Below are 16394 nucleotides of genomic sequence, written 5' to 3'. Positions count from 1 at the left end.
TGTTTACCCAGCTTCAGCTTTGTCTGTCTATGCAGGACTTAGTTTAATTGAAATAATTAATAATTTTAGTTAATACAGTTGACAAGAGAATATACCAATCCTCTCTTGAAGAGCACATTCTACCATTGGTACAGCAACATACAGTCAACAGTCCGTCCATGAGCTGATGTTCCTGGGTTATTAGAGGGACTTTGAGTACAACATCACATTTTCGTATTATTAGATCTTGTTATCAGCAGAAAAATGGAGAACCAGTGTATTTTCTGGACACTGAAAGTATCTGTGAGCGACAGTGTTCCCAAATCTGGCAGATCTTGTGCTTGGGAACTCTCAACATCAGCATGATGACCAATATAATTTGAGGTACGAGGAAGTGAAATGATTGCTGCGCTCAACAGGAAGATGGGTCTTGTTTTTGTTCAGTGGGATGGGAAGTGTGAGCTTTAGTTTTGCAGCTCTGACTGTAAGCATCGGGTACAAGCTGCTGTGGTGCTCTTATTCATTTGACTATTATATCTATTACCACTGCACTGCCGGAGGTGTCAGTTACACAAGTTGGGCATTATTATTAATCATCATAATTATTATTATTTGGATCATTTTTATTTCCCGTGATTTATGTACATGGGTCTGCTTATGAAGTAAGGATTAGTGTTTCCCAAAGTTCAAAAATAATACTGCTTTTGCTGCTGTTGTTGATAAACTGGTGTTTATTTTTCTGTGAAGCACATTTTCTTCCTCTGACATTTATTTATTTTTTTTTTTTACAGACGGGTGATATTTACATTAGGCTTCAGTGTTTGATCAAGGGCTGATTGTAGTAGGAGGTTTTAATTATTATAATTAACAATCTTTTTTTCTTATAATTATGGCATGTTTGTAATCCTGTGTCTGCCTTGTTGATGGCGTGGCAGGCCTAACATTCCAGTCCTTTTCGCTTTGCTTATTCTGAAGGTCTCCTGCGCTTTATCGATATATTACATGCGTCTTGTGCTGTCAGTCTGGTCATTCGAGGTCTCAGTGCAATGTGAAGCAGCCTGAGCACAAGGATAAGGCCGTTACCACTAATGTGTGTACATCACCTCTCCTGTCCATTCATTCAGTATTCTGACAATTTACGATGTTTACTTTTTTTCAGCTGGACGGTACTGTACTTTTATTTTCAACATTTTTGCATACGAGCTTACTCACGCTTGTTGTTTGTCTGTATGGGTCAAGAAAAGGTCAGATTATATAATGCTTCAAACTGAGTTTAACTTCAGTATTTTGATTGCTGCTGGAATAGTATATTATATGTAGGCTACTCAAACAACCATACCTTTTGCATAAATAAGACAAAATGTTTTCATCTTCTAAATGCACAAAGTCACTATTATTCTCCTTATAGTCCATGTTCTCATACCCTTTTCCTGTTGGAGGTAGTGTGTATTCTCTCAGCGTGAGATCACATTATTTGCCTTTCGAGTCAAAGATTGCATCATATTTCAGTGTGCGTGCAGGCTAATGGTGAACGTTCCAGGAGCTTCACTGTGAAAGTGAACCAAATCCAATCAGGTAGTCATATTTACTTATTGCACAGTTATTTGGTTTAATGTTGGCTTATTATAATGATCTTGTTCATATGATTACTGTTAAAGTTTTGATAAGGTGTGTTGAATACTGGTACTCACAGCTTATGAGAGAAACTTTATGAACTGTGAACTGAGTAGGGCATTTTAACAAAATCAAGCTGGTAGCCTACGTTAATTGAAAGCAAAACTGGGGGCTTTTAGCTTATTTTTCTTATTCCTTCCTGTTCCTTTTCAGATAATCTAGCCTATCACAGTGTTTACCTGAAATCTAACTTACCTGAGAGTCAGTGGGTACTTTTAAACTGTTGTGCTCATGTTGCTGTCTTATATCACTGCATCGCAGTTTGTCAATATTTTTAATGTTGCTGTAATTTATGAATGTAAAATCTAATTTCTTTTGGCTGTCCATATTAATGGCTTATGTAAAGGGCATTCATTTTATAACAACGTACAAAATGACACTTAACGTCTGTTTCAGCCTCAGCACTCAACCCCTGAGTGTGATTTAAGCTGGTTGAAAAAATAGACTGCTCATCTTGATGATGTGTTGATCTATTGAACAATTCCCCTTACGCCTCTTTTTTGCACTACGGAGGAGAAGACTGGTTGTGCCAGCATGCTGGCAAAGTGGCGCATACTCGCCATTGCTTGGCTTCAAATAAAACATGCAACATACCAAATGGAGACACTAACTTGTCTGTGGTTTTTGTGCTCATGCCTTGAAAATTCATTGAAGTATGTGGCTTTAAAAAAATGACAAAAGCTCTTACAACTATTATTAAAACTAAAATAGGTCACTCTAATGAGTATACTTCAGCTCTCAACCATTATGCAGTAATTTTTACATCAAGAAAAGAGCCCTAATATTTGCAGTATTAAGATCATGAGTAAAACACAGGTCTTGAAATTTTAGCCCAAAATGGACCTTATTTGAATTTCATCACACAACACCTTGAATTTAATTGAATGACCAAGTATGTGTGGGAATCTGAGAGACAGTGAACACTGTTTATTTCCCTTTCATTAAAAAAGGATATCAAGCATGCACCGCATACTGTGAAAACAGACCTAGGCAGGAAATAAAATGTTTTTCCATCAAGTTTGCCTTTCAAACTACATAGTTTTTTAAAATCTCTGACTTTAGGAAATATACAGAAAGTATAGATTCGACAGACATTTGTCAAATGCAGACCATAGGAAATAAGCACAACATCTTGAACTGTTGTGGCTCAGTTTAAAAAAAGACTGCATTGGTACCATTTCATAACTTGAGATGTAACACAATAGCCTATATTTTAATGAAAACAAAATACTGAAGGGAATCAATTTAACAAAAAAAATTGTTACACTTCACAAAAGTGTCATTTTGATGACCAGCTAAATAGTGATGGCCATCATGGAAAGCTCCTGCAGCAAAACTAGAGGTGCTGTCAGGTGTCTGTGTTGTCAGGGTACGGAGAGCACAGCATCCCTCCACTGTCTCTGCAGTCTCCCGTACAGGTCAGAGCTTCTCTCCTCATTTGCCCTGTGTCTCAGCTTCCTCAGGTAGACCTGGTTCACAGCCAAGTGCAGGGAACAGTGCACCTGTGAACACAAGAGGAGAGAATACAAAACACCTTACAAAACACCTTGGCCCCTAGATGTGGCAGGAAGCCAAGGATGGAGCGCCAGTTAAACACTGTGACACTGCATTTTCACAGACTACAAACAAAGTCTTTTCAGAGGCACTCTGCACAAATACTTCAAAAGAACAGTTTTATTAACAAATTTTACCAACACAAAAAAATAATCATCAAACAGCAAGCGGGCCACTTGACAAATCACCCACTCACAGCTGGGTAAAGCTTCAACCAAACAGAACAATCTATTTATTACGTTGCAAAAGGTTTTGTTAGTAATACCCAATTTGTAAAAGTAGTAGTGAAGTCAGCTACAGTAAGTAAAAAGATGTTATACAATAACTACAACAAAATTCCTAAAGAATTAGAGACCAAACAAAGCTGTCCTAACTCTATAAAAAGTACCTCAGTCATGCGTTAACAGCAGGGGGGACTCAATGAGTTTTAGGTCAACTAATGAGTTCACTTGATAAGTTAGCACCTAGTGCTTTTGCCATCTCAAAATTATGAGAGAATATCAGACCTTTCTAGATCAGAACTAAATAAGCATGTCCCTTTGTCAGAAAGAAACATCAAAATCTTAAAACTTCTTCAGTCCCCGCACTCTTGAATCTTTCATTGCCATTATTTGGAGGGAGGTGGGGTCTTGCAGCAGCATGTGGATGGGGCTGTGTGTGTGGTTGCTGTCCCAGAAGAGCTGCATTGAGGCTTCAGAGAGGTCTAACCCTCTCTTTGTCCAGGGGAACCTCTCCCTTGACATGTAATATAACCCTTGGCCGGGACTCGTAGCGCAGGTGGCACCCCCACAACTGGCTCCTCATTGGCTGACTTTTAAAACAGGCCTGACTCCCATTGTTGAGTCTTTTCTCCAGCCCGTGAGAAAAGTCCTGAGGGTCAGCGTGAGACTGCAAATGCGTGCTTGTCTGCCACCATAGCAACCAGATGTGAAGGATGGTAGCCATGGCAACCCATAATCCCTATTCTCTGAAACAGCTGCATTCGAGCTGCACATGTGTTACAAATAGGTAGTTATTTCTTACATATGTTAATTAATTAGGGGTGTGTTATTTGTATTTCGAGTGCAAAGGGAAGCAGAAATCAATTTTAAACACTAAACAAGCAACAAGAGTAACGATTTACAAATAATTTGGTGACTTGGCTTTTAAAAAATCCTGAAATAAGACTTACTGCATGTAAAAGCAGCAGGCAAACCTCACACACGTGAAAAACAACAAAAAGAAGAGAAGGGAAACAAAACAATAATATTCTTCTCATAAAGAAAAGTAAAAAAATACAAGACATCATTTTTAAGAGTCTATGACCACAGGTGGTTCTGTGCAGATGATGTGGAAGGATTGTTGCCGCTCCTTTAGATCCATGTGTTGTTGGTGAAGTAGTGATAGAGCAGACAGGAAGCTGGTGAGCCTAACACCGTGCCCCTATGCCCTTTCTCCCCAGATACCGCAGAACCGCAAAGTTATAGGTGGTTGACACAGTATAGGTCAGCTATGGAAGGACAAGCAGAGACAGGAAGTGTCAGCACAGATGTACAGAGAAGAGAAATCATCCTGAAACTCTACAAATAAGAAAAACATGATTAACTGCTAATGACATTAATTTGATAGCTAATATCATGCCTATAACAGCTTCTGTAATGGAGCATGCGAGTATAATGGGTGCACCATTTTCCTGGCTGAAAAAACCCCACCAGACATTACGGCATTATTATGATGTTTGTGTCAGCTGAGAAAGAGGAACAGAGAGCAATAGTACAAAAGTCATCAGTCATGGAGGCCTGAGATGCCTCGCCGCCTACACTTTGAGCGTCACTAAGTCACATGAGCCATAACACTATTGTTGTACCCCACTGTGGAAGCATAATCACTCACCAGAGCCAAGAGAGTGATGCCCGCACCAGTGAAGGCAGCAATGTAGAGATTATAGGTCATTCGGTACTGATAGGAGGAGATTTGCATTAGTGGTGAGAACATGTCGTCTTTATTTCATGTCAGGCAAATTGTAGAACATGACTGCAGAGCTTGAATTACTTCCTGGTTCTCACCTCTCTGGTCTTGCAAACAGTGGACAGCGTTATACCACAAGCTTTCCCTGGCACCGCGTTCCATGGCAGGAGCCCTGTTGAAAATCAAATTTCTCTATTCAAGTCAAACTCTTGAGTACAAAGAATAAAGATGGCTTTATTCTATGTTTTTGTTATTGTCCACAAATCACATGAAAAGACCAAAACCAACGACCTGCTCATTCGTTTTCAATACTTTTCTTACGTCCCTACCTTGTCTATGGCAATCAAAAGCCCGATGGTTACTTTTGAAGACATTAATGTTTAAAAGGTCACATATGTTCATTTAAAAAAAAAAAAAAAAAAAAGGGCTAAATAATTTCCTAAACAGCTGGGCAATGTAGTTTTTTAGCAAACATCACCAAATCCAGTAAATAGTGCATTTCTTTGGGACACATTTGATGAGCTGGTGAGTGTTCTCCATCAGCGTAGATTATGTGGCATTGACTCACAAAATACAGTGCCCATGTTCATGGTAATGAAGGAACATGTCACCCAGTGCAACACTGTGGCTCATTGTGTGACAAATGTGTTTCTAACCACACTCTAGGGATGGCAATGCTGGTCTGTGGTTCTGGTCGGCCAGACTGAAATATCTCAACAACTATTGGCTGGATTGTTACAAAATTTGGTACAGACATTCATGGTCGCCAGAGAATGAATCTTAACGACTTTGATAATCCCCTGACTTTTCCTGCTACCATTAGGTTGACATTTTGGCATTTTGATGAAATGTCAGCACTTTTGGATGGATTGCTGTGAAATTTGTTACAAACATTCATGTTCTCCCTAAGAATTTGTTTGCTGGACCCCCTGACTTTTCATCTAGTTCCAACATCAAAACTAATGACATTCCGATCAGCCTCCGCTTTCTGTTTAGTGCTAATTTTTAGCAAGTGTTAGCATGCTTACACACTAAAGCATGATGTTAACAACGTTGAACATACATGCCAAGCATCAGCATGTTAGCATTGTCAATGCGCGCATGTTTGCATGCTGACTTTAGCATTTAGCATCTGTGCCTAGCTACAGCTTCACAGAGCTACTGGGATGTCTGTAGACTGTGCTGTTAACAGTTTTGGGAGGTCAGTGGCAGAGAGGAACACGCTTTGGTTACACGGGCTGTTAATACAATTCATTGTTTGGTTTTGGTCTTTTTGTGGGATTTGTTGAAAATAGGAAAAATATAGAATATCCTATAGCAGAATACAATGAAAAGTCAGTTTCATATATTGTCATATAAAGATGTCTTGTTACCGTATTGCCTTGCATCAACACAGAGCTGGTTGATACTTGCTGGGGTCTCAGTCAGAACATCAATGGTGTGGCAGGTGGCATCCATGTTGTAGAAGAAGTAGACAGGGAGTGCCGAGAAGGCAAACACCAACAGCCACAGCACAGCTAGCACATATGTCATCACTATAAACTGTAGGAGGGAGCAGAATAAATGTTAGGGCGCATCATCATAATAACCTGATGCACATAGGTAATCTAAGAGAGTGTTTTTATGAGCAGTGACTCACTTAGTGACCACATTTACTTTTTCCTGATTAGCTTTTCTTATTATCTCACTCTCTGTTCTCCTACTCTTCTTCCAACTCCCCCACCCGCCCCCAACCACTCAAACACACACTGTATTGCTTATCTTTGCATGTCCCCAAAGGTTTTTAGCAGCTTTAAGATTTTTAGCTCAGCACCCACCAGGGAGTGATATGTGTATTAATCCCATCCAATCTCTCCAATCCCCTTTACTTGTCCCACTCCGGGCCCTCTCACCGAGGAGCTGAGGCAGCGGCCACACATGGTGCTCCTGAACTCTCCAAAGCTTTGCTTGGCAGCGCTCGTTGTGTAGAAGCCCTCAGCCAGCAGCACAATGCAGTAGAGGAAGAAAAAGGAAGCCAAACCATAGATGACATACTGGAAATATAGAATGCTGAGAAGGAGGAAAAGGAAAACAGGGAATTCAGGGTTACAAAAAACTCTAAACCTCCTGAATTGAGACTACAGCCAGAGCAATCCCATGGCAATGCTAAAAAGATGTCACTCTAAATGAAGGAAATGCTTAGATTTACCACTCACATGTAGGCGAGGGTGATGTAGTCCTGAAGATTACGGGCAAAGTAAGTCTCGATGAGTCTCTCTGTCTCTGTGAGTGCCTGGTGCCCACAACCGCAGAAGAGGGCAATGCCAGAGAAACACAGCAGTGTGGCGACCAGGGAGCAGTATGGCACCCCACCCAAACAGCGCATACAGCAGTCATAGCAACCTGTTAGCCAAGACCCAGCACCATGAAAGTCAAGGCACATAATTAACTGATGCAATATGACAGACAGCACAGAAGGAGATCTCTGTTCCAAAATACAAATTATGCACAGCAGAGTGTACGGTCGGTGCTTGCTTGTAAGGAGGGAATTTCTTTTTACTCTTTCCACTTTGTCAAGTTAATATGGACATGTTATATTAACTGTACCTGGGTTGCTTCACCCAAAGTATGAAAAAAAGATTTGCTCACTTCACTCCATGCTGATAGCTTTGGTTGTATTTGCTCTGGTTTAGATATATCCCTCTATAAGATTCTTGCCTCCACCCTAATGTGGAGAAGGTGAGTGGAATTGTGTTAGTGCTGCTTGAAACTAGGCTTGCAACTAAAGAATATTTTCGTTATCGATCAATCTTTTTTGGTCTAAATCAGTCATCAGTGTCTCTGAGCCCACGCTGATGTCTTCACAAGTCTTGTTATGTCCTACCAACAGTCAAATACCCAAAGAGATTCAGTTTACAATGATGTGAAACAGATAAAGTAGCAAATCCTCACACTTAGAGAGATGGACTCTGCTTGATAATTAATTCATAATTGATAAATTGATGAAATAGTTAATTGTAAAAATTGTTGGTGATTAATTTTCTTTATATCTACACCCAACCAACCAACTAGGTGTCTCAGCAAAACTTTAAAACTAACTCCAGAAACACATGCCATGTTGTCAAGTTTTAATAGTGACCGTTTTTTTTGTAGAAAGTAGTTCCCATGAAAAGTGCACAAGGAAATTGTGGATTTTCCAGAGTAACAGGAACTCTTCGCTACGTGGAATTCCATTGAATTAGGGTAGATGCAGAAATCTTAGGAGGTTGATATCTCAAAACCTGGGCACATAAACCGAAACTATCTGCATTCCTAGATAACACAACGGGTAAGTAAGATTGTATCTAACATTTTGGAAACAACAGTCGCAAAAAAATATGGGCCCTTGAAACTTTGTCATTGTGGATCAAGCTGCAGCTGTAAACACTTTCATTCCCTTAGTAAAGCTGTGCATTCTCCCTAATAGTCATATGCCGTTTGAATGGATGCCAAAGGCCAAGGGCATGGGTATGTATCTGCTCTGACCCCAGCTCGCACCCTGACTCCATTCACCACCCAGCATGGAGAGTGTGAGAACAGGGGGAGGATGGAGAGGAGAGACAAAGTGAAAGAGAGAGAGAGGCTGCTTTTGTGGTTGCAGAGACAACAGTCTTTGTCCCATAGCATCATGGGCGTACAAGGGCCACCAATGTCAAGCAAACAAAGGCCAGAGGCACCTCAATGCTTGACACACACACACACTCATAGACTTCCTTCTGGGGAGACACAGGGACAAGACAGTGGCAGTGGGGTGGGCCGCCTGTGCTGGAAGAGGATGGAGAAGCAAATCTATAAACAAACAATGCAACTGTGTGCATGTGTGCCATTACACGCTTGCATGCTTGCATCCACACAGACACGCACAATGGAAGCAGACAGACTGTGGTTGGTACCATTACAGTAAACACAGATGGCAGCAGGGGCAAAAAGATAGCTATTTAATTGAACACATCTACATAGCGGTGTGTAAGCTGTGTATGTGTGTGTGTGTGTGTGTGAGTGTGTGTGTGAGAGAGAGTGAGAAAAAGAGAGGCAAACCGCAATCACTTTCATTCAGATAGCTATGTAATGGAAGAGGGAGTTTAAAAAGTTTAAAAAGATAAACTGTGAGAAAGCTAGACATATTTTCAGTATTATTACATGAGGAATGAAGTAAATTAAAAACATATAAATATTACATATTTATATGTGCATAAATAATGCCGGTCACCATAAGTAAATGACAAGGAGCTAACAGCATGCACATAAACCAGAATTTTGAGCAGAACCACTATTAGCCCTCATGCCTTCAGATACACCTTGTACCAATTAACTAATGACACCACCTGTCTGAGTAAACTGAAGCCCTCTGAACCACAGCCTGCCCGCTGTCTCTCGCTTTTGACTCAGATGAAAATACAGGCCTGGATCTGGTAAAAAACAAAACATCAACAACAACAAACAAATGCAAAGCTGAGGCCAAGTTCGGCTCTGTAAAAATTGAGAAAGATTGCGACCAAAAGCAAAGGCGACAAGGCTCTTCTGAAAGTAGCCCTGCCATCTGAAGCATGAAATAAATCTCATAATACCAGTGGAGCATCAGCCGGTGAGTAGCCGACCTCAAAACTGACAAAGACTTAATAACTTCTGATTCCCTCTCACAGCCCCATTCACATCAGCATGCAATCACATCAAATAAAATGCAGATTTCATAGTAGGCTATGACTTATTCTATCCGCTAAAAGCCAATAAAGGGACAGTCCAGCGGCTGCAGTTTCTTACCCATGTCTGGAAGGATGCGTTCAGGACTTGTTGGCTACTGATGCGTGCACTGCGGCTGGTCCGCTGATGATATGCGCAACTTGTCTTCGGGCCCCCGTATATCAATCTCAACTCGCTTTCTGTTCCACCAACAATGGACAGACCCGCTGATGACCGCTAGTGCAATCTTAAAGAAACAATGTCGCTTTTCAATGAACTCCAAGGCGAAGAATAATGATGAGGTCAAGATTCAGAAAATTTCCTTAGTTCATTGTTGACGCATATTTGCATATAGAGAGAGAGCAACTTAACGTCTTATGCAAATACAGAAGGAGGAATAACTTGTCCTCTTCAGTGAGATGACTATCCCTACTCTAGGGCTTGCAGTCCCTGGGTCGCCAAGGGCTTTTGTTTTATAAAACCATGGCAACATTTTCAGCCTGATCAATAAAACCATACCAAATGAGAAAAAGCTCATGAATCATGCAGATGGTCTATGGGAAGGATGAGAGGCGCTATATCAATGGACACTGAGGGTTATTTGTCTGAAGTGTAAATGTCAATATAAACCTGTGGTCACATGATGCTCAACAGACTTGTAGGAAACTGCCAGATAGTCTACTGTCTGTTTGCAGTGCTGGAGATACAGAAGGCTACTGAACATGAACCATCTGACATCCCAGCAAAACCCAATTATCCACTTTATCAGTGATCTCTTAAATGGACCCATTTAGCCCTGGAATGTGCCTTTAAAAGCAGAGCTTGTAGTGGCATTCACAGACCATGAATATGTGGATCACTTGACTTTCAAGTTAGATAGTGCCTTTAAGACAGATAGTTGAGGGGCTGTGGGGGGTATTTCAACATCACTACGTCTAGTGTCTTTGATAAGAAAAACATCACTGGTATTTTAATTCGACAGGATTGTTATGTCATTTGAAATCATAAAACCCCTGATGTGCATCTCAGATATAATCCACTGGGTAGCCTGTTGGGGCCAGTGCCAGCTGGTCTCTTTGTCCATGTCAGCTCATGCAACACCATAACTCACTATCAAATGTTCCGCTTCAGAAATGAAATGATTAAAATGAGATGTACTGTGAGAGGAGCAGAGCAGCATGCAGCAGGGAAATCACTGATCTCAGGCGACCTGACTGTGTCAGAGTGAGAGACTGTCCTCTGATTCATCTTCACCCTCTGGACAAATCTCAGAAATAAAGAGCCAGATTTGGCTTCATCTATGTCCAGCAGATGGCAGGCTTTCTCTTGCCACGGCATTTGTACAGTAGCAGGCACATGAGGAGTTTTATCCCAAAATTACTATTTTTATTTTTTTTGTTGTTGTGAAAAGTCAGTTTTGTCAAGAGGCAAATCTAAACATGATGCCTGTAAGAATGTTAGACATTTTGTCACCCAGGTCAAAAATGTCTTTGACCTTTTGCTTGCTTTTTAACTACAATTGGCCTGCTTTAATATTAATTTATCCATGTTTTAATCTCATATAATCTGTAATTCCTTATGTATTAAATATGCTTCTTTAATTTGTAAGTTTATTATGGGGCTCTTTATTTCCTCTCAGCTAATGTTGTTAGTCACACAATACAGCTCTATTAGATTATTTATTTTTGAGCTGCTGGCTCAGAAATCCTCAGAGAAACACCACTCATGTTATACAAGCCTTGTTCTCCACTAACCAGGTTGTTGTACATTGTGTTTTACAGGCTCCGGCTGCGTGGCTTCCCTCCTTTCCTCTAACACAGGTGTTTCTTGAAAGGATCACTCAATGGTTTATGAAAAGATAAAATATATATTTAATGAAAGCTTAAACAAGTAGCCTGCCCTCTTTGTGTAATTGTGTGTTCACAGATTTGTAAACGCATTTTTCCCTGACTCACTCATAGTTTATGCATCACTTAACCTGGTTTGATATGTTAATTGTTCCCCAGCATATAAATGTATCAGTATCACATGAGAGCAACTGCCTTTTGCAAAGATTTCTTTGAACACAGTGTGATTTCACTGAAAACATCTGTCATCAAAACAACAAACCTGTTGAGTTACTGGGTGCAGTACAGTAGGTTTTCCGCCGTTTGGATGCCATTCATGCAGCACTGTGTCTAATAAGCAGCGCTATCGGGTAACAGGTGGCGGTGACTTGAGATGGTGGTGTGCCTTCCCTCGGCCGCCTCTCACCTGTCCACAACCACGCTCCGCCTCCCATGGTTGTCTCAGAGCTGCTTCTTGAGACACTTTCATCGCCTCTCCACCGCAGGAACATTAAACCCTTTTGTGTGTCTAAATAGTTCAGACTCCCCATCACTCAGTCGGAAATCTGAGAAAGGCCCAATCAACTTAGTGGACCATTACCTCAGTCTTCGTCTCGCTGCAGGGGTCATGGAGGATAATCTCTAAAGATAATGACTGGAACACTGGTATTTAGGAATGCCTTGCTTTGATGTGCTCTATCTGATGGTGGTTAACACTGTATACTTTGCCTATGTGAAATGATATATTGTGCTACAGAATGCACAGGGAACAAGCCTCTGCTGGTAACTTCAAATACTTAACTTTTCAGTACAACCTTCACATGCTTTTCTGGTAGCTCACAAGAAATATTATCAGAAAATGGATCACCTTTTTTTCCACAGAATGTTGAGAATTTTGCTGTTGACAAATATTTGAACACACTGTGTATCAGAATAATTCAACTAATTTGATTGTTAAAATACAAGAAGCTTTTGACAAATATTCAGAAAGTATTAAATTCGGAGGCTGATTTCATCTTTGACACACTATGAGTGATTACACATATTGCTTGCTTTAATCTCTTAGTCATCAGAGTAATATTTGCGTTTGAGCCTGAGTGGAATCTCGTTCTCCTCAGTGTGCCTCCTCTTGTTATGTTGTAGACTTCTTCTCTTCTGTTTCAGGTATAAAACAGCTGTCACAACGAACAAACCTATGGATGCCAGCATCATACCAAGGCCTACTAACAGAATCAGCTGAGCAGATCTGTTGTCCTCCTCCTTACAGATGATGGACTTTGAGGTTGTTGGAAACATGACAGGTGTCCCCATCCAGGTGGGCGTCCTGTCCAAGTGGCAGGGCTCCATGCTGTCATTGACCAACAGATTAACCCAGACAGTGGTATAAAGTGGAGTTGGTTTCCCCCCATCTCTGACCACAATGAACAGGTGATGCATTCCCAAATCCTGCTGTAGAAGTTGCTGAGCTACAGTGATGATCCCTGAACTTGAATCCACCTGGAAGGGGCTGCTGTTTTGCTCTGGCTCTGATGCCACAACAGTGTATGTAATATCCGAATTCAGGCCTGAGTCCTCGTCGATTGCATAGATCTTTGTCACCATGGTGCCTGTTGAGGTTGCAGGAGAGACAGTCTGGCATGAGGAGTTGCTGCTGGGAAGGATCACTTTTGGCTGGTTGTCATTGATGTCCCCCACAAAGATAGTTACCCTGGCAGTGGAAGTCAAAGCGACCGGGTGCCCATGATCGATGGCCAGCAGGTAGAGTTCATAGCGGTCCTCTGTCTCACGGTCCAAGTTGGTGGTGGTGCGTAGTATCCCCTGGGTGTTATCCACAACAAAAGGTCCACTGCTGTTTACAACATGCAACTCTGTGTTCCCATTTTCCCCTTCGTCTGGGTCTGTCACTCCTACCCTCCCCACCTGGGAGGACAGTGGTACATTCTCCAGGATGAAAAAGATGAAGTGAGGGGTTAAAAAAATAGGGGCATTGTCATTCTGGTCTAGAACACAAATGGATACTGTGGTCACTGACTCCAAGGGAGGAGAACCGCTATCTCGTGCAAACACGGTGAGCTTGTATACATCCTGCTGTTCCCTATCCAGAGAGGCTGATACCGACAATTGACCTGTGACAGGGTCAATGTTAAAGATGGTAGATGTGTGTTTGTCCAGCCGGTAGGTCACCCTCCCGTTGTATCCGCTGTCTGCGTCTGAGGCTGAGACTCGCAGCAGTGACTTTCCTGGCTGGTTGTTTTCCTCCACCTCCAGCTGATAGTGGGACTGGAGGAAATGTGGAGCATTATCATTGACATCTGCCACCATCACCCTGATCACAAGCCTGGAATGAGCTTCAGCTGATCTCCCATTCGCTAGCACGGAAATATGATGTTCCCTTTTCATCTCATAGTCAAGGGGCTTTGATGTGGAAAGGAGATATTTGCCATTCTGTGGGCTCAAAGTGAAAGGCACTTCACTGTCAATGGAAAGAGATGAGCCTTTAAAGCTGCTGTCACCCTCAAGCTCTAAAACAGCTAAGACGGTGGGGGGCTGGTTCTCTGGTAACACCAGAGTCTGGTTTTGATGCTCCGCTATGAACCCGATCTTGACCGTCAGCTCTTGGTTTGCCTTGGGGAGCACGGATACGGTTACCTGAGTGTCTGCTGGGGGGCAGTGATGGCCATTAGCTAACACTTTCAACAACAGCTCCTCGGAGTTGTCACTCTGGAGGTCTTGTGTTAGTCTGATGTACCCAGTGAGGCTGTCGAGGCTAAAGAGCTTCTTGGCCCGCTCAGAGACTTTGGGACTGAGGGAGTAAACTATGGCAGCATTCGGGCCTGAATCTGGGTCTGTGGCTCTGACCTGAGCAACCAGCATGTTCTTCTGGGAGTTTCCGGGGATGGTGACACTGCGGGGGCTGTCGGAGCTAAAGCTTGGACAGTTGTCATTAACATCTGTCACTGTGACTGTTAGAGTTGCTGTAGCACTTAAAGGGTCTGAGCCACAGTCAGTGGCCACCAGCGCCATCTGATACAGGTCCAGAGTCTCCCTATCCAGAGCCGTTTGCACAACCAGCATGAGTACAGCCCCGTCTTCCTCGACTTTTAAACTGAAAACACCATAAGAATCTTCTAAGCGGTAATACAGCTCGCCATTACGTCCGGCATCACTGTCCTTAGCCAGGTCATCCAACAAGAAGCTGGTCCCGACAGCCACGTCCTCGGACACATTCAGGTGTATTTCAGTGTTTTCAAAACGAGGTGCATTGTCATTGACGTCCTCTATGATTACAGGAATCTGTATAAAATCTCCTGAAGGCCCCACGAGAGCAGTGTACAGAATAATGCATTCCTCAGCTTTTGTCTTCTCGGGGCAGAGGGCCTCACGGTCCATCTTTCGCTTGGTATAAAAATTCCCTGTGTTTTTGTCCATCCAGAAATCCTCGGTCAGGAGCTGGTACGGAGGATGAAAGTGTTTACTAAGTGTCCCGGCCAGAATATCAGGCTCCTGTTCCTCTGGGATTGAAAACTGGACAGAATCACATATGATCTGCTGGAGATGGGCCACAACCAGCAGATTCTGACGGAAGAAGAAACAAACAAAAGTTTTTTTAAATGCACCAGTATTTTCGATAGATTCGACAGTCTTTCTGTTGCACTTGCAACTGAAGTATAGAAGCTTTCCCTGGAGATGATGAGGTTTAAAATTCATGCCTGACTGAACTCTTTTGAAAGCAAGCAACATGCACAATGAAGGTAATGTGATGCCCCTCACTTATCTTCAGCCAATTACTCTCACACACAAATAACACAGCCCCAGTACATTTGCATATATTTCTGCAGTTTCACAAATATTTTTATCAGTTTTTCTTTAAATCTTTCAGACGCTCTGGGTGGGCCCAATTTTTTATGTAACCCAAAAACTCTACAGTGCCTCTCCAGGTGCTATATCACACATTCAGTGCATTTCTATTTTTTTTTTTAATCGCACACTAAAGGATAACACTCCAGTTTTATACACTTTCACTCAATCAGAAACACTGAGATGGTAATTAGATACAATCAGAATGGATCATCGCTGTATTGCTTTTGACTCACTGACCTTTAGTAGTCCAGCCCAGTTCATGTTATCAGGAGTCCCATGGCCCATTGACCTCACACGTTATCCAAGTTCCCTGGCAGCAAGTGAACACTGAGGACAGAAGCAGCAACTTAAACCTGCACAGCTGAAGGCATGATTCATTACATGCCCCTCCTACAGCACTTACCTGGAAGTCAGGAGACAGGTAACAGGTTTACCTGCATTGCTTTTGCAGCAAAAAAATGAGGATGAAAAATGAAAAGGATTAATATGCAACTGCCAAATGTGGTTACAGGCCTTATTGATTGGCCAGACAAGTTGGATTGGCACACCTTCCACCTGTTTTTTAAAACTACTTCCTTATGTTTTAATGGCCTCTGACTAGTTTAGCGCTCTCTGGTTTGTCATCATTTGTTTAATGTGTCTTGCTGCATTCCTGTGAGAACACATAAACTGGTAGTTTCTTGTGTAGGTGAACATCAGTGCTCAGCCTGCACTTGAAGTACATTTCAGAGGGTAATAATGTACTTTGCATGCACTACATTTATTTGTCAGCTTTATAACTAGGTTACTAAGTTTAGATTTTAGATTAAAACATATGGTAAGCTATGAGGCATTTTTCATAGCTTAAACTACCCA

The 16394-nt window shown here is 41.9% G+C and overlaps 2 protein-coding genes and 1 long non-coding RNA gene across 5 annotated transcripts; 1 reads left to right on the top strand and 2 right to left on the bottom strand.

The window, feature by feature from the left end:
- Positions 1 to 2560: 2560 nt before the first annotated feature.
- On the bottom strand, positions 2561 to 10070 carry plp1a (proteolipid protein 1a). Of its 3 annotated transcripts, none has more exons than XM_038699568.1 (7): positions 9934 to 10070; positions 7350 to 7536; positions 7047 to 7203; positions 6528 to 6696; positions 5253 to 5326; positions 5080 to 5145; positions 2561 to 3155 (listed from the first exon to the last, which is right to left on the bottom strand). In XM_038699568.1, exons 1-7 carry the CDS (start codon positions 9935 to 9937, stop codon positions 3018 to 3020), a joined length of 795 nt encoding a protein of 264 aa, XP_038555496.1. In that variant the 5' UTR covers positions 9938 to 10070; the 3' UTR covers positions 2561 to 3017. The 3 variants fall into 3 exon arrangements, with proteins under 3 accessions (XP_038555496.1, XP_038555494.1, XP_038555495.1); XM_038699566.1 differs by lacking the exon at positions 9934 to 10070 and adding an exon at positions 9498 to 9773; XM_038699567.1 differs by lacking the exons at positions 2561 to 3155; positions 9934 to 10070 and adding exons at positions 3310 to 4696; positions 9498 to 9767.
- Positions 9674 to 11739, top strand: LOC119888828. Its single transcript, XR_005441956.1, has 2 exons — positions 9674 to 9757; positions 11634 to 11739. It is a non-coding gene; the product is annotated as an uncharacterized LOC119888828 (long non-coding RNA).
- pcdh20 (protocadherin 20) lies at positions 10958 to 15957 on the bottom strand. Its single transcript, XM_038699558.1, has 2 exons — positions 15777 to 15957; positions 10958 to 15254 (listed from the first exon to the last, which is right to left on the bottom strand). The coding sequence occupies exons 1-2, from the start codon at positions 15822 to 15824 to the stop codon at positions 12741 to 12743; spliced, it is 2562 nt and encodes an 853-aa protein (XP_038555486.1). The 5' UTR covers positions 15825 to 15957; the 3' UTR covers positions 10958 to 12740.
- Between the last annotated feature and the right edge of the window lie 437 nt (positions 15958 to 16394).

This window comes from Micropterus salmoides, unplaced genomic scaffold (assembly GCF_014851395.1).
Source record: "Micropterus salmoides isolate LMB-PRFRI ecotype aquatic unplaced genomic scaffold, ASM1485139v1 Ms_hic_scaffold_5, whole genome shotgun sequence".
Classification (NCBI taxonomy): Eukaryota; Metazoa; Chordata; class Actinopteri; order Centrarchiformes; family Centrarchidae; genus Micropterus; species Micropterus salmoides.
This window is presented reverse-complemented; position numbering and strand designations above follow the sequence as displayed.

Bases quoted from the DNA above. Each gene is read 5' to 3' on its own strand.
- plp1a (XM_038699566.1), bottom strand. From the start codon at position 9,735: ATGAGATTTATTTCATGCTTCAGATGGCAGGGCTACTTTCAGAAGAGC. The intron at 7,204-7,349 runs GTGAGTGGTAAA...CCTCCTTCTCAG, and splicing joins TACATCACCCTCGCCTACAT to CATTCTATATTTCCAGTATG. The intron at 6,697-7,046 runs GTGAGAGGGCCC...TCCCTCCTACAG, and splicing joins GCCGCTGCCTCAGCTCCTCG to TTTATAGTGATGACATATGT.
- pcdh20 (XM_038699558.1), bottom strand. From the start codon at position 15,824: ATGGGCCATGGGACTCCTGATAACATGAACTGGGCTGGACTACTAAAG. The intron at 15,255-15,776 runs GTCAGTGAGTCA...TTCTTCCGTCAG, and splicing joins ACTGGGCTGGACTACTAAAG to AATCTGCTGGTTGTGGCCCA.